The sequence below is a fragment of the Tyto alba genome, unplaced genomic scaffold (genome assembly GCF_018691265.1).
Source record: "Tyto alba isolate M040663 unplaced genomic scaffold, T.alba_DEE_v4.0 Super-Scaffold_17, whole genome shotgun sequence".
NCBI classification, from domain to species: domain Eukaryota; kingdom Metazoa; phylum Chordata; class Aves; order Strigiformes; family Tytonidae; genus Tyto; species Tyto alba.
The window spans coordinates 17,365,110-17,386,641 of NW_024881279.1; the positions used below are offsets into that span (position 1 = coordinate 17,365,110).

At 35.7% G+C, this 21,532-nt stretch overlaps 1 protein-coding gene across 6 annotated transcripts in view; it reads left to right on the forward strand.

The window, feature by feature from the left end:
- The window catches only part of TENM2 (teneurin transmembrane protein 2), a 693,894-nt gene that overhangs the window by 145,620 nt on the left and 526,742 nt on the right, over window positions 1-21,532 (forward strand). For all 6 annotated transcript variants that reach the window (XM_042790512.1, XM_042790513.1, XM_042790514.1 and 3 more), the window contains exon 4: window positions 14,311-14,601. In XM_042790512.1, the coding sequence (XP_042646446.1) occupies window positions 14,376-14,601 (226 nt within the window). In that variant the 5' untranslated portion in view covers window positions 14,311-14,375. The remainder of the gene's footprint in view (window positions 1-14,310; window positions 14,602-21,532) is intronic.

A 21,532-nucleotide genomic window follows, 5' to 3' on the forward strand; every position in this document is an offset into this window, starting at 1 on the left:
AGTATTCCAGTAGCCTCATGTAAGTTTTTTTATACTGAATATAAAAACATTTCAGATGGCTAAATGACTTAAGGCAGATATCCAACATTTTTCACCTCTGCAAAAGAGATGGGAAAGTTTGCTTTTTCAAGTTAGAATTTCTGAGAACTAATATTCGTTCTGAACATTTAAGCCAATTCAACTGGAAAACTGAGGATTCCATCAAGATACTCTGTGAGTATATAGATTTCCTTGAAGAAGTTTATAGGAAATGAGATAACTAGTTTTATTTTATGCTTAAGAATCACTATTTTTGAATAAAGGTTATTCTACCTACATAAATGCAGTTGCAATTTAGGTTACTACAGGCCTTCCTCTTGGGCAGTTGCCTAAGTCTTAGGCATTGAGATTTGTGTGTTGTAGAATCTCTACTCTGCAGATTTTGTAATATATAAACGTAACCACCAACTCTAAACAGCTTGCCTGTCAGGAAATGGGAATGAAGCAGGGATAGCTGAGTGATCTAAATGGAAATCCTTTGTTCTTATGGTAGCTGAAATAGGAAAAAATTGATCATGATATCTTTAATGGTGTTAGAATTGAAACCAGTTTAGTGGTCTATTCACAGATTCTTGGTTAGTTTGTTTTTTAGTCTAATTGCATATGATTGAACAAATAATTGTTTTATTTTTCTGGTTTAAATTCTAGCTGCTTGTATAATCACAAAACTCTAGTCCATAGAAAGTTGGCAGTATGGTTCAGGGAGCAGCTTTTTCTAGAATTAAGTCAGTATGAATGGCTAATAAAGGAGGTATCCTTGATACTTAATGTACTACATTCAGATACAGTCTTCTATGTCATCTGTTACTCTGTGTTACTGCAAAGATGGAACTAGTGTTGTCCAGAGTCCTTCAGCAATTTTTGTCTTGCATGAAATCTTCTCAGTAGTGCTGCAAGAGGTGTCACTTTAAGTGGCCTCGGCTATGCCACTTACAAAATACTCAAACATACACTTTTTAAACATGCTCTCTTTTGGGTAGGGGACTCTGGTTTGGGGGAGTATGGGAGGTCTGAGGTTTGTAAGAAGCTCTTTAATTCTGATGCACTTGGAGTTCTCTGGTCAGTATCCAGGGACCACCGCCTTACCCGACCTCGGACTGAGCTCACCGGTCCGGCACCTCTGGGAATTGGTAGTCACAGTCTCAACCACTGTTTGTGCAGAACTTGCTTTCAAAGAGATTTATTTTCTCTCCTTTGCTTTTTATGTTTTTATTTTAACGATTTTAATAATTCATAAAACAGTTCATGCAATTTAGGAACGACTGAGGTAATCTGGACAACTGATTAAGTTGGTAATGCTATATGGATCATTTTACCTATAGGTCATTGTGTGTCTCAGTATTGACCAAAATTTACAATTTGATGGCTCTTAATGTATATGAAAAGCTTTGTTAGATATCTTTCCGGTTCTATTTCCTAGTAAATTAGGTTAAAACTGTTCACAGTTTACTGATTTCAGTTCAGGATAATAAAGCATTTATAGTGTTTGTTTCCATTTCCTTCCTGCTCTGAGAGGTACAGGGATAGGAGACTGGTTTTCCCCCTGCATGTAAGGCAGACCAACCTACTGAAATTAAGGGAGGCTTTAAATAGCAAGGTTGCTCTGTGACTTTGCTCTTCTCTGCCTCAGTAACCTTATGTGTTAAAATATGGGACTGCAGTGCTTTTCTTTGTGAAGAGGAGAAATGCTTAAAAGGGTGGAGCATTATGGAAATTGTTTGTGAAAGATGTAGAAGAATGGAATTTACAGTAGTCTTTGTCCAAGGGATTGAGGTGCATGCGTGACTACCGTTAAGCACGAAGGGGGGGGGGGGTGATCAAGTTTCACGAACATAGAAATATGCAGCTTGAAATATGGGACCTGTTGACATCGATGGCAACTCATCTCAGACATAAATGCAAGAAGGGCCAGTTGCAAAGGAGATGGTTAATTAAGACACTTTATTGACTCTGCACATCTCAAGAACTACCAACACTAGTTCATGTAATGTATCTAAGTATTCCTTCCTTCACAATTTCTGCTGGCAGAAAAGTGGAGATGGTGGGAAAGTGAAGATGTTGGTGAAAAGGTTGAGTATTTAGTTAGTTTGTTTGCTTTTTACACAAAGCAATCACAACTCTTTGATGCAGTTCCTGTAGGTGATGCTCTCTCCAGAGGTCAGTTCCAATTCTGTTGGGTTTCCTCAAGAATAAGACTGTGTGGTGCGTAAAACCTGGAAAGTAAAACAAAAAACTCCAGAAAATTCCAGTTGGTTTTCTGACCTACTCAGAGGACAACAATTCTTCCTCTGACAATAGCTAAAAAGTACCTCAAGTAGCAATGGACGAACTCCTTCCTGGTTCACCAAGACACCTGGGTGGTTCTGGGGGACCAAATTTTTCCTAAACATGTTGCAGGAATACAGTTATATGACTGTTAGGTCTGGATACCCAGTCCTAGAAGCTTGTATTCTCCACAGAGAGTGACCCCTGCTTTGAATTAAATACAGCAGAAAGGAAATGTTAGCCCCTCCTCCCTGCCCCGTATATTGGCTAAGATTAGCAAGCCTTTTGCCATTTGGCAGACAGGATTATACAGGAAGAGAAACCACCCCTGACTTCTGTGCAGCCATAGGTCCATACCTAATATCTGTGCTATATTTCTGCAGTGGGAATACAAACTGAAGGATTTGGTAGGTAAATCACTATAACAACTTCAGCTTTTGGTATTTTTTTCCTGTTTCACTACAGTCTATAGCTTTTCAGACAGAATAATGTACCATATATCTGACTATCACAGACACACAGCTAAAGTTGGTCATTGGCCACATGCCTATAGGATAGGTACAGATGAATGCCATGCTTGCTGGGCTGCCAACCAAGAGATGAAATCCTCAGTGGAAAAAGAATGTCTGCATCGATTTCCGTGACATGGGAATGTGGTTGTGACTGGTGGAGAGGTGGACTCCTGGGTGTTAGAGGTTATAATTCCTTTTTATGTGTTGTTTTCTTTAGATTTATGGTAGTATTATTATAACATATGGTAGAATTGTTTTCTTCTGGGTTTATTTTCATATTTTTAAGGGACTTTCAAAGTCAGCACTGTCAAATGGTATGTTTGGAAATGTATGAGCTTGCAGTGGTGTCTTGGGAATTATGACAGAGCTTGTGCTTATTACTTTTGTTAAACTGTGCTTTTACTTCCTGTAGATTTTCTTCACTCTAGAACTGAATTTTGGGCATTTTCTGTTCCCTCAAGTGGTCTGTATTGTGAAAGTGAAGAAGCAACGAAGTCCATTCTGCTCTCTCTGGTTTACCATTTCTGTGTGACTTTTGTTCTGTCGGCAGCATGACTGTGTAGCAAGAACTGCAGCGATGTTTGCTGGTCCTCTGCAATCTGCATGTGTGTGCAGACATAATGTAGCCTCTGCCTGATTGTGCTATTGAAGCTTTGAACTCAGCTTTAAACCTGCAAGCTTAGATGAATTAGATGAATTTTCTATTTTAAAAAGCTGTGACTTTTTAAACCTGTGTGCTCATCTTACAAAGCTTTCATCTTGTGTTCACTTTACAGGCTTGTTTCCTAAATAAATACTTTTTTTTTTTTTTTTTTCTTTTAATGACTATGGAACTTTTACTAAATTAAGAATATCATAGAGTCACAGACAGTTGAGTCTGCAAAGGGCCTCTGGAGCTAACCTAATCCAAGTTTCAAAGCTGAACTGGGACCAGACTGCTAAGGGCTTTGTGCAGTTGCGCCTTAAAAACTTGTAGGATTCCTCAGCCTCTGCAGCAACCTCTTCCAGTGCATATTTGTCCCCATAGTGTTTTTTGGCCACCTCATTTCTGATCAGAACTTCCTGTACTTCAGTTTGCGCCTGTGGTTTCTCTCTCCCCTTTGGTTCCCCTCTCCAAGGACCCCAGCTCCCTCCTCTCCATAGCCCCTGAGGTACAGGAAGGCCACTGCCAGGTCCCACCTAGCCATCTCTTCGGTAGGTTAAACAAGCCCAGTTCCTTCATTTCTTCACACAGATCACGTGCTCCAGTCCCTTGAGACACTGACATCCTACCCCAGACTTGCTCCAGCTCACAAACATCTTACTTGTTTTGTGGGGAAGAACTTGATGCATTATTGTTGCCATCTGTAAAGTACTGCTATAAGTAATAATATTAAGATGTAATTTTCCTAGGTAGATAATACAGCATTGGAACAGAGAGAGCATTTTAAGCCTTGTGTTTAACATTTAACAGGTTGGTTATGACTGTAGAGAATCCTAGTTTCACAATGTAATTTTTGCTAAACTGCATTGTTTTTGTTCTCTGTACAGAACATCTAATCCTTACTAGAAGAATCAACTAGGTTTTGGACCTCTCGTTAATTTTGTTTTGAAAAACAAACTTACAAACTTTATTGATTCCAATATTTTTAGAGAATAAATACTTTTAATATTTTTATTTTTTTTTAAATATTTTCAATTCCATATACTGTGGATGTAGAACAAGATGTCTCTATAGCTGTACAGATACAATAGATGCTTAGTTTAAACCAACTGTCTTCACTGAAGTTAAAATTTTCTTTTGCAAGAGTCAGTGGTTCAGCTTGAATGTGGTAGGTGAAACAACATTTGTTTTACATTTGTTTTAAATCTTCCTTGCCAAGTTCCCCTAGGTTTGATCTCTATCCTTGTCATAAAAAGCTGATGCTTTTGCCTGGAAAGTTTGTCCATGGCAGTTGAAGAATATAGACATCTCTGTTCTGGATACATGGCAATCTAGGCACCAGATGGCAAAATTGTGGGGGCTGGCTTTAATGTAGTGATCTTAGTCTCAAGAAGAAATTAGACATTGCAGCTTTGTTATTGTTGGTTTGTTTGTTTGTTTGTTTGTTTTTGCAAAGTGGCAAAGGAAAGAAAGGACAAAATGGATTTTGTAAAGATTCCTTGCAGTTTTGAGAGTTTTTTAATTGGTTAGTTCCTTGTGACTGTTCTTGTTTTCTAAAATTCAGCCACATCTGGTGAGTAGGAGATGGTTGGTTGCATTTCTCATGGAGTTGCTTATTTGAGAATATCCCCATGTGAGTTCCTATGTTCTGAGCTGGTACAGTTTAAGACCTTGGTGTCTCCGGGTGCCTTCAGGCACCTCCTGCTAGGTGCTGGATGAAGATCACGTACAGGGTTGAGAATTGTGGCAGCTGAGGAGCCAAGATGGGCTTGCTTCTGACAACTCAGCCACATGAGCAGTGACTGCTGACAAAGTGACACAGAGGAATCCTTTCATCTGCCAGCAAATGCCTGGCTTTCTTTGGAGACACCCACAGAGAGAAGACAGTAGGCAAAATGATGTTGCTGTCCAAGAAGTCTGAAGAAGGGGGCTGCAGTGTGAGAATATACTTTGGATTATATGTACTGCCCTAGAGGACCAGGTAGCTCACATGTCTTGGAGCATGTGGCCTTTTCTCCAGAGTGATGTGGCCTTTTTCTTCATGATTTGGAGATAGAACAGAGGAGGTAGTAATGTCTGCACAGTGACTGTACAATATTATGAGGTATTTGCCTCTTCTTGTGGTCTTGAACCAGTTGATTTCCTAGACATGTATTTTTCTTGATTTAAGTTATTAAAAAGATTTCCATTAATCAATATAACCCTTTCTGTCCTCTTTTGCTATGATAATATGCAAACAAGCCTTGCACTGCAAGTTTGGGCGGACCAGCTTTCAGGGTGACAGGACCTCAATTCTGTCCCTGCCAACCCTTTGCTTTGTGGACACTGGAAATTCACTTCAGAGATTTGGAGTTACAGTTGGTCATTTTATGTAATAGTTGTATTCATTTTATCCATTGCAGTGAGGTATAATTACTTTTTATAAATAAATTAATTTTCCTTTCTTGAAAGATAGAACAACACTTGAATTGTGGTTGTTAGCTGATAAACTTATAGTGCAGCTTTCTTACTGCATTATGCAAAGTTTCATTGCTGTCTGAGGTAATCTAGAATTTCAGATGTTTCAGAAAATAAGTTTATGGAAGCTGGTGAAATAGAATGTCATCTATTTGGTGTGCCTTAACATGATGTGCCGTTATCTTCCATTCATATTTCTTTTTTTTCCTTTAACTTTTTCTTAGATTACCTTGAACCTTTAAAATAAAGAATCACTTTAGGAAGTTGTTATTTCTGATAAAATCTGTGTGTTTACAAAGGCAGAGAACTCCCAAGGAGTAAGGCTAATAGTTCACACTAACAAAAGGACTATTTTTCCCCCTTTTTTTTTTTTCTGCCCCTTTGTTCCTTCCTTCCCGTCCCCATCCCCCTCCTGCCCCAACAGAAGTGAGTATCAGAGCTTAGCTGACTTATTTGTGTAACTGGGAATAACTGTCTTTATTGAAATTCTACTAAATACTATTACACATTTTAAAATATTGTTGCATTTTATTATCATAAGTTTATACAGCCTTAAAAATGGTCTCTAGTAAAGCCTTCTTTGAAGTGTATTTTTGTAGGTTGACACTGCTAGCAAGAAGAAAGTGTATTAAAGCATCTTGTTAATGAGCATATGAAAATTGTTAGTATCAAATTGAGGAAGGAGAGGTTCCATGGAAGCTTTAAAGAAAGAAGGGGAGTGTTCCTTGGACAGAATGAGAGAGAGTGATGTAAATTTAGAGTCAAAAGCAGGTGGTGTTCTCAACTGAAATGATAAGTAAAGTACCTAAGCTTATAGCTGTTTGCATGATTACTACATTTGATGAGATCTGAGAATATTCTTGTAGAGATTTGAAAATCACTGAGAAACCTCTTCAGCAACATAATCTTCTTACATAGTATCATCCTCTGATGAGACGTACACAGGAGCTTTGCTTGATCTCAGATTCTGGAGAAGTCACCCCGTTAACAGTATATTCATCTATTAAGAGTAAACAGGAAATGAAAGGTGTATTCCTAATGGGTTTCTTTTGGCTGATCTTTCACCCAGTGGTACAGCTTCTGCTATTGCCAGCAGGAATGAAGTTGCCCAACGGGTGTACAATTACAGAATGTTTTAACATGAAGAAGTAGAGAAGAATTAGGAAGGAACTGTTTTAAAATTCTTGGCACGGGAGCTGCTTGGGTGCAAGAAAAGTACAAGTCCTTTCACATCAGTTACATTTCTCCAGCTTTGTAACACAGTCCTGTGTTCAAAATCAAAACCCTTGAGTCTAATATTGGAAGCACAGTGCCCAGGAGTTCTGAGGCACAGCTGATAGATTAGACTGGGTGGGAAGGAGGAGGCTTGTGGAAATGAACAGCATTCGAATCCATAATTTAAACTATAGGGATAGATAAGGTTTTTGTGAAAATGGAAAGACAGAGGAGCCTGACAAGAGGACAGAACCCTGAAAAAATGATGGTATAAAGTTAAATGAACTAATGACTAAGTATTAGTGATAGCAAAAGAGACGAGGAGTGGCTGGAGCGCAACCTGTGCTTGATGTTTTGGCTTCATTGCTAGTAAGATTAAAAACCCCACTAACTTAATTAAAGACAGCATTCCACTCTAGGATTAGAAGGAAAAAAGAAAGTTACCAATGGACAATTAAATAAGGCAAGTTGTCATTCATTGCATGGGCATTTAGATCTATCTCACTTCTATAAATGTTGATCAGTTTGATCAAAGACTTAATCAAAAATTATTTAGACAATTATTTCCTGATTCAAAAGTATTCTCTAGTGATAGGAAACTATTATACAGAATCGTTAAAGCATGCTTAACTGCATTGTGTTAATTATGCAATGATAAATTATTCTACCTTTCTTCATTAACAGCATTTTAGCAGTAGATAATAGTATTGTTTGTTCTTTATAGACAGCAGAAGAGTAATAATGTTCTTTAGGCAATTATTTTTAGCAACCTTAGTCTTCTGAAGTGGCCAGTTTGTATTTGATCTTCAAATCCATTTTATGAACTTGTTTAGCTATACTAATTTTAAGTAATTATATTGAGAAGTTGGTTTCTTGTATTGTCCTATGGTGACTTGATTCTTTGTTTAATCTGACTGCATAGAGTGTTGGAAGTATGTAGATAACAATTATATTGTGAGCAGGAAACCGAGAACTAGAACTCAGGGTTCCCAGCGTGCAGCAAATTCGTTGTATGATGTCAGATGGGACACTTACCCCTTGGTGTTTAACTTTTCCTGTAGAATAAGGATAATACAGACTTTGCTTTCATGGCGGTCCTAAAGCCTAACAAATATTTGTAAATAGCTTTGAGTTAGGAGTGGAAATATTTAATCCCTGGGTAAAACCTCAATTGTTTTTTTATTTCATCAGTGTTTGGAATAGTGAGAATGTTAATGCCTCATTCAGAAAAGAGAAAAAAGCACTCTCCATGAGGAAAAACTTGAAAACTTCACACAGCTGAGCAACTTCAGGATATACAAACATTTTCATTCTGTCACTTCTTTTTCTTTACTTCTCCTTCAAACTCTTTCTACTGTTTTACCTGTGTATCTAGGAAGAAGAGTAGATGTAATTTCAGCCTCATTTATATAACTAGTAATGTTCTGCTTATTACTAATTTGGGTGGGTTTATAAACCCTTCTCTGAAAACTTAGTTACAATTTTTGCTATTTGTAAATGTCTGTACTTTTTTCATTGCTTATGTCACATGTTTTTACAAAACATGTTCATCTTTCTGAGTCAGTGTGGTGCAATTTACTTCTAGTGGCTGATGTAACGTCTAGAATGGGAATCACATGATAGTTGCCATTCTGTTGTGATGACCAGCTCCCGAAATACTTTCTGCTCTGGAACCTACCACGTGTTTGTTGAGCTTCCTATTTCTCACGTTGTTCTCAGAGGGGGAAGAGCACACAGTTCATAGCGGATGAAATGAAAATGAAGAATTGGTCAGTTCATATATGCCACGCTCTGCCTCAGACCTTGAACACTGGCAGATGCTTAGCAAATAGTGAAATTTTACTGGTATGATTTCCTTATCTATGTTTATCCCCAGCTCATGAGGTTCATAAACCAGAAGCCACATTTAGGTAGCATCTAAGAATTTGTATCTGAGTTTGTCTATCTGCTTTTTAAACTAACGTGAAGTTGTTCTAAGAAAGAAACTCCCCATTTTTCTTTAGTGTCAACTGCAATTCTGAAGCCTCTCAGTACAGAGAAGAGGATGTGCTCCCATATATCAACCCTCACTGGCCAACACACAGTGGGAAATAAGGGGTTAATCCTTAGCAGCCAGTGAATTATGTGAGACTTAGAAGGCTGTCTCTAGCTCTTGGGCTTTTCATCAGTTCTTGATGGCATGTTATTTTCTTAATGGGATGTTATTTTCATAATAGATTTAAACAGTTCTGGGATTTGCAAGAAGTTCCTGGAGTACAGAAATCTCAGAAGATAGTCTGGAAATAAAAATATGTCTATTTAAGTACATTAAAATACATATATTATATAAATATTTGGCACAGTGTTTGATTTTGTTGTTGTGTTTACAACTTTGAATGCACTTAGTCTGAATATACTTCCTATAGCTTTTGTTTACCAAAAGAAAAAAAAAAAGAAAAAAAGCTATTTTTCTCTGCACTAAATCACAACACAGAATGCCTATAAGCACTATATGTTTTCTATTACTTAAACTTGAATCATTCATCAAATCTGTTCTGAAATAGCTATTTCACATGTCATACTAAATACATCTAATTTTTGACACAGTACATAGAGTAACTACACTAGAAGGAAAATTCAGTATTTGGGTAGAAAAAAAATATGAAAAATCAGAAAAAAGACTTATCAGTGGAAAATGAGGTTACGTTATTACAACAAACAGACTGTCCAAATCTACTTTGGTTTTTGGCCCAAACCAAACCCAGTATATTTGTCATCAAATTTATTTCATGTAACAAAGTGTACATACGATAGTAGTATTTAATTTTTTAAAAGTGCATTTTATTTATTGCCTTTTTTAAAAGGCAGAGGTGATCCAGTAGAGATGTACTTTTTCACTAATATTAAAATCAGAAAAAAATACAGCAATTTAATAACCCTTTTATTTATTCCATGAAAATTCGTACTGTACCAAAGCTGAATTATTGAATTTTCTCATTTCAAAAATAGTCTTCGCATGAAATAATGAACAGCATTTGAATCTTTAAATCACAAGCTTATTTCCAATTGTTGATGATGAAAAGAAGTACAGGCTTTTAAGAGACCTGTTTTTTTAATGAACAGGTTGGTACATGGTGTACTACTTATTTAAAAAAAAAAAAAAAAAAAAACAACCCAACTTTCTAATATTGCATGCACTATTGTAGTGCTTTGATCTAGTTGTGCTAGGTTATTTAGGGGCACAAAGTAAATGTGAAGTGCTTTGTTTTCTCTTGAACTTGCAAGTGATTACTGCATTCTGTCTATTGTGAGTGGCAGTTCTAATGGCCATGTACACTGTAATAGCATAAGGTATCATTAGAAAATGCAAGAAACAAGTACATAACTTAAGTAAGATCAGTGTACGAATCAACTTCAAATTTAAAGAGAGTTTTAGCGTAGGCTTTGCTAAGCCATTAAAATTCATTTTGAGTCCTCCCTCCATGGCTTCTATTGATTTGACTTTGCTAACAGAAAAAGAAATGGTCAAGTTTTAAAAAAATCCCTAAACAAAAAATTGTTTTCATTTCTCAACCTCACCTCTCCTTCTCCTCACCCTCTCCTCTCCCTCTCCTCTCCTCTGTGAGTCCAAAGTTTGTTAGACACATGTGACTTGTGGCACATGCAATATATGTCCCATTTATTGCTTTAGATTTATACTCCATGGAGGGTCTAGATCAGCTGAGACTATACACCCTTGAAACTTGACCAACCCTTTTGCAAGCCATAAATACCAAATTCAGAAATTTAAATGGGACTCCTATTAGTGCTTCACAGAAAATTAAAACAATGATAGATGAGAAAAACAGTTGAAGTCGGTTGTTAGTGGTTGTATTACTCTGTAGTATAAGTGGGTCAATATGAGCAGGCCTAGCAGAATCCTTAGAAACAAAAGAAATTACTAAATTGGTTACTATTTAGGTCAATTACTCAAAATAAAACATTCAGAGTGCCCTTGAGACAGGCAAGTCAAAGAGTATCAGGAATTTTAAACTCAAATTGAATCTCACCGTTATTCTTACTTAACCAAAGCTATCATATTTTACCTTTCCAGGAATACGTTACATGAAGATTTGATTATCTAACAGGCAAGGTGTTTAGCATTGAATTGAAACAGTATTTCATCTATTTAAGATAAGTATGAGAAAAATGTGAAACAAGTTTTCTAGGAGTGTGTTACAACTTCATTTCATCGCATTTTAAGCCATGTACAGTGATACTGTTGTCTGAACCTTAGGAGTGGTTCACTGACAATACTGTGGAACTGGTTTTTGGCTATTTTGTTCATAGAAATCCCCAAAGCAGAGGTGAGAATGAGAGAAGAATCTATGAGAATATTTGGTTGCATTTAGGTAGATGTATTTATTCTCAGATGCTTGGGATTTGTCCTCAAATACTAGAAAAATTGGAAAATAAATTAGAAGTACTGTAATAAACATGAACATGTAATTGAATAAAAACCCCAATTAAAATGTTTTTCAAATTATCTGTAATATTTTTAAGCATCTCAAAATTTAGTAAAGTTTGAGAAATTTTTAATAGTATGGTATTATAAAGATCAAGTTATTCACCAAATTATTATGTTGTCTGACTCTTGTAACAAGATTTTCTTTTAGAAAGGTCAAAATAAAGCTGTTGGACATATTTATCATATTTCTACATTTATTTTCTTGTGTTAACCTGTTGGACTTGTCATGGTAACAACAGTGTAGGCATTGCACCTTGCATTCCGCACATGAGGGTGACTGAGGAATATTTCTTGGCATTATCTACAGTAGAGCACTGTCTTACCATTTCCTTTTATTTTTGTATTGGTAGGGTAATTGCACAAAACTTGGCAAAAGAATGTTTATTGAGGGAACAATTTCAAAAAATCTTGTCTGCCTGAGAAGATGCTTTAATAAGGTACTATCATGGAAATACTCAGAAGTTTTATCTCAGTCATAGTAAATCCTTCTTTTAACTATAGTAACAAGGAATTAAATGTTCTTTCAGAAACAATACAAATCAGGCCAGACAGCTTAAAGTCTAGCAATCATAAGAAAAAAAAAAAACCAACCAACCAAACAACAAAAAAACAAAACAAAAAAAAAAGGAGTTGTTTGTTTTTCTGAACTGATAGACAGTACCTTCATATGGAATAATAGGCTTTTGTATTGAACAGTAGCATGAAGACATCCAGAGAGTAATTGTCAGTTTTTGCTCAATACTCTACTGTATTCACCTGTTTCTGTGTTTTATAATTGTGATATATTGGTACCTGAATTTGATGAGATAATATTGAACTGGGATCAAAGAGCCAGGCATTGTTAATCTAAGTGATCATATATCTCCTCAAACTTCAAACATTTGTGCCACCAGTGTTAACATGCTTTTGAGTTTAATAAATATGGCAAGACTAAATAATTGAACTGAATAATTCTGAAATAGAGAAGTCAGCTTAGCCACTAGATGTTCAGAGAGGTGAGAAATGGGAGTGTATATTGAGTCTTCCTTTCCCTTTAATTTAAATTCTAAAAGTGAGCCTCCCATTTTTAAGTGCTGAATGTCTTCTGATTTTGTTTTGGATTTTGTGTGTGTGTTGTTTTGTAGGGGTTTTTTTCCCCTCTGAAATGTACCATCATAGTTAAGATTAAGAGAAGAAAGAGAAAAAAGTAAGCATGTTTACACTTTTTATTGCTCACAGATTGCAGAGTACCTGTGGGTGGCTTAAAGCAGCTGTTTCTCCTGGTTACCTAACTTTCTTCTTTAAAATATAGAAAGAAAAATAAAACCCACAAGTCTAAATGTCAGAGTCTAAATGAAGCCAAGAAACCTTTTCTCGAGTTCACTGGCTCCTCTGACCAACCACATTTATTCTCTCTTAGGGACATAATCTATTCCAGCCAAAAAGCAATGATTTACCCAATATTAATGCCAGGGTTATGATCTCCTCTCCTATGGGTGCAAACAACTACAACAATGAAAGACAAGAAGGCCTTCTGGGTTTTTTATCATCTTTTGCTGGAGGTTGTTACCTTGGTGGCAGAAGGAATTGTACTGCTGAAGTGCGTTGGTAGTTTAAATAAAGACTCAGGCCTGGGACTGGGTGTAGCCGGCGTGCAATACCTGCTCCTGATCTGCTGGGTGGGCTTTCAAGTAGGCATCTGAACTGAGAGGGGACAATGGGAAAGAAAAAATCTTCAACCGTACCAGATAAATTTGCCAAAACCATTTATTCACCAACTTAGCCATGTATAGGAAAGCAGAGTTTTTGTTCCAGTTTTGATTGTTACGAAATTTGGTTATTTTTTGTGTGGGAAGATTTCATTTCCAGCAAAAAGTTTTGTCATGAGGATTTATCAGGACTAGTACAGACCTGGGCATAGAATGCCATGTGAGAAAGACATGCATATAAATACCAACTCAAAATAATCACCTCAGTGGTAATTACCTCCAACTGCTGAGATGGATAAACTGGTCATCTTGAAGGATTGTGAAGATCATATTCTGTGGTGCACAAGTGCAGCCAATTTCCATAGTGTGTTCAGAGAATCATGAAAATGCTGAAATGTCAAGGCTAGAAAGGATCTCTGGAGACACCTGGTCCAGCCTTTTGTTGAGAACAGGACCTTGGCTTATGTTATCCAGGAGCAATAAAATCAGTTGCTGCTGCTTGTGAACACATTGTTAAAGGATATTATACATCTTTGTAATGCATTAATGCTGAATAGGAATAATCTCCTCTGTGCAGCTCTCCTGCATGCTTCTTTCTTAATTGCAAGCCTTCCTGCAGGAAGAACGGAAATAATTAAATCTGTTTTGAGTCTGCTTTTCTTTGTACTGCATAACAGGCACAAATATTATTCTGTCAGTTCCATGTTGTTATCAGTGCTCATTCAAAAATCAAAAGATAACAGTGTTTTTATTTTATCATTATTTTTTAAACTCTTCAATGAGATGATGGTTTAGATAGAATGCAATTCTCTTACAGCATTTGATTTTTTTCCCCCCCACCCATTCAGGTCAATTATTTCAGTTTCTAAGGATGCATCATGTGGGTCTTCTCTCTCTTCTCCATCTGTGCCGCATTGTTCTTTAAGGATAAGTCAGGGAAAGTAGAATAAACCAAAATGTAGTAGGAATATTGCTCACTCCTTTGTTATCCCTTCTTGCTTTTAGGTGATAGGGACTGACCCCAAATATAAGAGTGGCTTTTCTGAAAACGTCCTACCTGATTCAGAATAATGGATATAAAAGATAGAAGACACCGTTCTCTGACAAGGGGCCGGTGCGGAAAGGAGTGTCGCTACACAAGTTCTTCACTGGACAGTGAAGACTGCAGAGTACCAACTCAGAAGTCTTACAGCTCAAGCGAGACACTGAAAGCATATGATCATGACACCAGGATGCACTATGGAAATAGAGTTTCTGACCTGGTTCACAGGGAGTCAGATGAGTTTCCAAGACAAGGTATGTTTAAAGTCAGAACTGGTTTCTTTTACAGTAATTCTCTGTGGACAATTCCTGTTGCTTGTTAAAAGTATACAAGTGTTATAAGGAGTTGTAATGAAAGAACTGTAGGAAAATGGATGCCATTTTACCATTATTTCAATCGGTTTGGGTTAAATTAGGAAGTTTTTTCTCTTTTCAGATTTCTGATACTGTTGGAATTCACTACTTGTAAATGAGGCAAACCAGTATCCACTGTTTCAAAGATCTGATAAACATAAATGATAGCGACCATTAACCAGGTGTTGTATTTGTCATGGATCTCAGGGTTGGCCAATATGCTAACTTTGTATTCCGTTTTCTAGGTTCATTTTTGAAATAATAATGGCTTTTTCACCTAAACTTGTCTGTATTTAACCAAGTACCTGGACTGAAAAGATAACTAAAACAGTTATGGTAAATCCCCATAAGGCCTATGTATATTCATTATTAATCAGGTGCCTCAGAATTCCTCTCCTTTTCTTAACTGCTGTGTAATTGAAATGTGGGAATGGAAATGCTGTTTCTTCTGATTTCGTCACTGCTCACCCTTACTGCTTACCCTTCACCTTATAAAAACGAAGGAGGAAATCCATCTAATTACTTTTATAATTGACTGTAATATGTTATCACAGCATCAAGATCCTAGAACTAATATTTGAAATAACCTGTCAGTGTGAACTGGTAAGCAAGGTGAAGTAATCTCTTCTTTTATAAAATGTTCTTTGTTTTAAATACCTGTTACGTCCAATGAATTAACAATCTAAATGGTTTTAGTTGAAAAAGCTGTGATTGTGCCTTTGCACTGTACACACACATAGTTTTACTCTCATTCAGGTATTTATCTGTCTCAGTAAACCATACGTCTGTGTGTTGGAACCATTAGTGAACACTGCTTCATAGGAACAGTGTTTAATCATCTGGTTAACTTGACCAAACAGCCTGATTAAATTGTCACTCAGTCAACAATTAGATATGTTTTTAAAAATAAATTACTTGGTTTAGTTTCAGTTGAAGAATCAGATATGGTTTATGTCAAGCAATATATAGGCAGTTTTGAGAAATAAATGTATAGCCCTTTGTGCCCCTCTCAATGGAAGGTAAATTATCTAGTAAATCTTTAATTGCTGAAACTCTACTATTTTATATATGTCCTTGTTAATGGCATATGATAGTTTTCTAATACACATTTATAATATTATAACTCATGAAATTCTAAGTTATCACACTTCTCTGTGGAGATCATTCAATGAAAGGTCATTTTTTATACTTGATATGTCATGCAACTTGTTTAAAGCATTCTGGCAGCAGTCAGTGTCTTCACCTTTAAATCAAAATATCTATTAATTAGCATCACTAATTAAACCCTTGTCTAATCCCGTGTTTCTCTCACATTTGTGTACAGACACTTGGAAGTGTTTGCATTGTGTTTGGTCTATCAAACACTCAGTTCTGTTTTCTGAGGTAATCTCTGTTCTTTTAGGGTCTTTCTTTGCTTATAGGTATTTACCTAGAGATAACGCATCAAACTGCAATGAGAACATACAAGCTAGTGGAGCCATTTTCACTGTAGTTTGTTCAGCCTTTGTGTACAGGAGTCATCTAAATATTACTTTTCCATACCTGGATGATTGATGCTTCAGCTCAAGTGCCTCATTTTAGTTTCCAGGTCATTATTTGGCATTTTATAAGGGTGTTCTTTTTCTCTTGATTACTGATTTGACAACTGTTCATCCTCCTCCTGCTCTTAATGTGTTCTTCTCTGCCCTCTTTATGAAGGGGAGTGCAAATTGTTGGTAACTGAATTGAAACACTCAGATTACTTTTTTATTATTATTACTTTTTTCTCCCTGCTAGTCTGTGTTGTTATGTCTAGATGAATAAAGTTTATTTTAGAGAACCGGGGTAAGCTTTTTGGTAAATAGTTGAAGCAATAACTCCTTATTTTCTTGCCTTTGTTAAGTTTAGAAAGCAAATTTCTTCAGAAGATAAGTCTGTATGGTGAGTCTTTGAATCAAGGCTCGGTATCTTTCTGACTGTACAGTTACTCTTCTAATATGAAATTTGAGATAATGAAGCAAGTAGATCTAGATTAATACTTGATACATGCTCTCACTTCCTACATTAATATTATATGCATAAAAATGTGTTTTATATAGTGGGAAATACTTTTTTTTTTATCTTATGCATGCTGTTTCCAGCTGCAGACATCTAGGAATTTATACATGTAAATTTATTCTAAATTTGAGTGGGTGTTTTGATGGGATTAAATTCTGTAGGAAATAAACATGCTTAAAATAAATAGTCTTCAGAGAATTTTTTATTCTTCTATTATAAAAAAAGCTTGACATATTTTTTAAGCAATTGTAGATATTTTCCTCAGTATTTTGTCTATTCTGTTAGTAAAGCTATATGCATTTGACTTATTGAAAAGTATCTGGTTTAACCATGACACTGGAACTACTCAAAGCACTTGTCTTTAGCTGCTGCCTGATCATACGTTACTTGGTTTTGAAAATCCATTAAATGTAAGACCAAGTTGTACTACTTCCATTTTTGATTATGATGATTCAACAGTGAAATCTGATAACAGAAACTATATTCAGAGCTCAGAAGTCTAAAATAGATCTTCTTGGTTTGCTTTATTATTTTATTGTCCTTCTGTTCTGACTTGTTTGTTTCATTCTTCATGAAAAAGCAGGTCTCTAAAGTAATGTGAATAAAACATTTGACAGGAAAATTGAATGTTGGTGGAAGTTTAGTGCTCAGAATATAACTTAAAAACTTTGTAAACATTTACATGTTTTGAAATAAGATTTGTATGCTAATTGTTGACCAATGTGCCTACCAAGTTCCTCTTTGTTGTACATGCTACTTTCTGATGCAGTATTTGCAGGTTTTGGCATAAAGGCATAAAGGATGACATGACTGTATATTACTCAAAACACCCTAGTCTGGCATTATTTCTACTGTGCTTTTCCTAGAATGCTAACCTGTAATTTTTCTAAGTGATAAACTTGACCTTTTCAAGTCTATTTTTAACATATCAGTATTAATATTTGTACAAAGTAATTCAGAATAGGTTTAGTATTTTTGTGTCAAACTTATTTTCCGATCTTCTTCAAAACAAGTGTTAAAGACTCTTTGCTAAAATGACAGGTCCAATGCATGCTTGATCTATAAATTTGTCTTACATTTTCCCTAATATAGATAGAAATGCATTTGTAATTCAGTACCTGGACAGTATATTCATTAGTCAATTGATTTGAAAAATACAGTCCTTCAGTGGATCTGAGAGACCATTCAAACATTACAAGATTTATTTAAAGTTCAGGAGTCCTTTTTGATTGCTGCATTTTGAGAAGAATAGAAACTTTTATACTTGCTGATAGGTTATGTCAAAAGCTTGACAATAGTTCTGTCACCTCTGAATATTTGGAATATTTTACAATCTTCTGGTAATACGTGAATTTCTCTATATGCCGTGTATTTTTCCACCAAAAAGAGCCAGTTATCAAACTTTTTCTTATTTTTTTTTTTTTAAAGAAAATACCTTCTTCCTGACTTGATCTTCTGATACAACATGGTGAAGGTAGATGTCCTTTAAGGCAAAAAATTAGGATTTTGGAAAACCTTTCTTTCAAGAGTTTTCTTTGAAAGGCAACTTTTCTTCAAGTATGGTTTGTAACCAAATTGTGTTTAAAAGAACACTCTACTGAGTTAAGAAGTTTAAACTGGTTTTCAGAGGGGTGATTGCAAACTTTACTATTCCAGAGTTCCTTACTTGGCATTCATAGCTCATGGATTTTGTGTTCCTGCCTGAGCCAAACACCAGGCTTCAGCTGATGCAAAATTTATTAGCCAATAGTTATACTGAATTGACTGCTTTCTCATTCTCAGGTCAGATCTAGTTTAGCAGTAAATCTCTGCTGTGAAATGTTAGAACAAGAGCATATGATTGAAGTTATTAAAAATAAGTCTAAAAAACACCATCGTATTAAACTGGACCCAACAGTCTTCTGAAATATTTTGTTTGATTGTTTGTTTGTTTTTTTACCACAGTTGAATTGCTTTGTATTTGTCAAAGCATCTCTTTTTGTATCATGAGATAATTTCAGTAAAGAACAAGAGCCAATAACTTTCTGTGTGTCAGCTCAAATTCCATTTTTTATTCTTTCATACTTATAAACGTGTGCTTTTTGTATCCTGTGTAACACCATAGGTATGCTAATGGGACTTAGAAAAAAGTAACAACAATTATTATAGTAAATCCCTTATAATGTCTCTTAAGAGTGCCCAATATTTTTATTAACAGCAAATAGAAAATTAAGTTATTGCAGTAACATTCTCAGAGAGGGGCACTTGGGAAGTGTGATGCACCCAATTCTCTTTTACATGAAGTTGTGTTACTATGCCATACTACTTATCATCTCTTGGGTATTTCCTACAGCACCTTTCTCCATACATATTGAATAGGTTTCTTGAAGAAAAAATAAAAGTATCAATTAAAAAAACAACCAACCAACCAAACCCATGAAAAGCAACAATAACAAAAGAACAAAAGAAACCAAAACAAACACACAAAAAACCCCGAACACAAACAAACCCAAAGCAACCCAAACCAGTTTGATGAACCTACATTTTTATAGCCTACTCTAGGACAGTTTTGATTGCTGAGAAGAACAAATGTTGTTTTCTCCTCTTGTTCTTCTTCACATCATAAATCTGTCACCAAATAATTTACTGGGACACACTGGAAGAATCACACTGCAGTAAAAACATTTCATGAGAGTGATTAAGTTTGTTCAGATTTAAAGTTACTGTGGTCAGATATTTTGTGTTCAGCAACTACTAATGTGCTGCTGTTTAGAGGGGATAGTTGCTGTTACAGGTTTGCAGGCTAACTAGACTTTGTTCGCTGTTTATATTCCAAGTAACACCAAGATGTGATTTTGGTTATCTTGTCATCAAACACGAGTTGTACTCAACTTTTAGGCTCAAATTAGTGTATCCCTTTCAAATCCAACTGAGTTTTACTAATTTTAGTTTTAATATTTTTTTTAGAACCTCTGACCTTTTAGAAAATGAAATGTTCAATATACAGATTGGGATTAAAGAAAACTTTTTCTTGTATTCTGGTTAGAGTGGGAGTACATTCTCAGTTTTCCTTTGTCATGTTAGGTTTTTAGTGCCATTCTGCAATATGTTGGTTTCCATATATCCATACACTAAATAATCAAACAAAATTCCATGTAGAGGCAGGTGGCAGAAGTTTAAGGAGGAAGCTCTTAACATGGAATCAGATGTAGGGTAGCTTGTGTGGGGATAAAGGCTTCAAGACAAATTTCCTGTTATAACTGGTACACACATGTAACTTCCATTGCTGTAGAATCAAGGTTTACTTTGGTTTTAATGGTTACCTAAGAGATATGCGATCCCAGTGTAAAATATTTATTAAGGTGAGACAACTGCATTCAATTTTGCTTCTCTAGAAAGCACAGCATTAGTGAGAAATAAAAATTTATATTTTAATATGTATACCTTACTTAATAAAGCAAAGATGTTGAATAAAAACTCCCTCCCATATCTTCTTTCTCTCCACATCATAAAACACTGTATGGTTCTTATTGTTAAGTGATTTAAAAACATGAAAGCACTTTTCATCTGCGCTTTCATCTGTGTTGCTATCGTTAATAATAGAGCTGTGTAGCAGCATTACTAGCCTAGCAAATAAATAAAAGTACAAACCTTTATAGCACCCTTCCCCAAATATGCTTTTAGGAAAGGAAAATATAAGAAAGTCTAACCCAAAATCTAACATGCCTCCTCTCATTTATGCTCTAGTATCAGTCAAATGGCCTTTTGAGCTGTAATATTAAGATCTGCTAATAAACAGGAATTAAGGTAAAACTTTGTGTATATTAGATCTGAGCCACAATAACATAAATTCAGAAGGAAATCTCTTTAGAAGTGGCTTTTCAAGGAAAGATCATGAAATAGACTCCCAGTCTTTGGGGAGCTTCCAAGTACATATTCATATATTGTTTTCTCTTGCTCTTTTGAGGGTTGATTTTGAGGTTTGGTTTTGTTTTGTTTTGTTTTGTTTTTTCCTTTTGAGCAGGAAGCTCCATGATTTGTAAGTGGTAGCTTAAATCAGTTATTCTGATAATTTATTACTTTCCATTTCTCTTTCATCCCCCTACCACCCGCCTTTCTTGGTGTTTCACCATTTTGTATCTTCAGACATTGTGACTTAATTTGCTGGGTGTGATTGCTTGCTCAGAGCCACTAGAACTAAACTATTGAGAAGTCCAACTGTCTAGCATTGATTTGTTGAACGAAGGTGTAGTTCTTGCTCTCTTACCTATTTGACTAGTTGAACCAGGTTCTAGATCAGCATCTTAGCCATCAGGAGTCCTCCGCTGAGAGAGCAGATATTGGTTGACAGGAGATGTATTCCAGCCTGGCAGTTCAGAAGTGACTGTTGTAGGACAGCATGTTGAAGTATTTAAAATGTTATTGCTGTGGAAAGAATGCAATCAACTAGCAAGCTAAATACACAGTGTAATCAATTAAAGTATTACTGGGAATCTTGTTCTAGGTGAACATAATAAAGATGGAGTTGAATAAAATACTGTCTTCTGAAACTTTATACAGAGAAGCTATGATGCTGACAGAGGACGCCAGTAATAATATGACCAATGCTGAAAAACACAGTACTATTCTAATATTAATATGTATTTGTAGAATAAACAACAAACAGCTAGACATAATACACAAATCCTGTGTACACACATAGTTTCTCTCAGGGAATAATTTTTTATTCTTGGCTGTTTCTCTCTAGTCAACATTATTAAAAATCAGCATTTGTTTACAGTTTAAATTAGAGAATCAGAATGCAAGGATTTCTGAT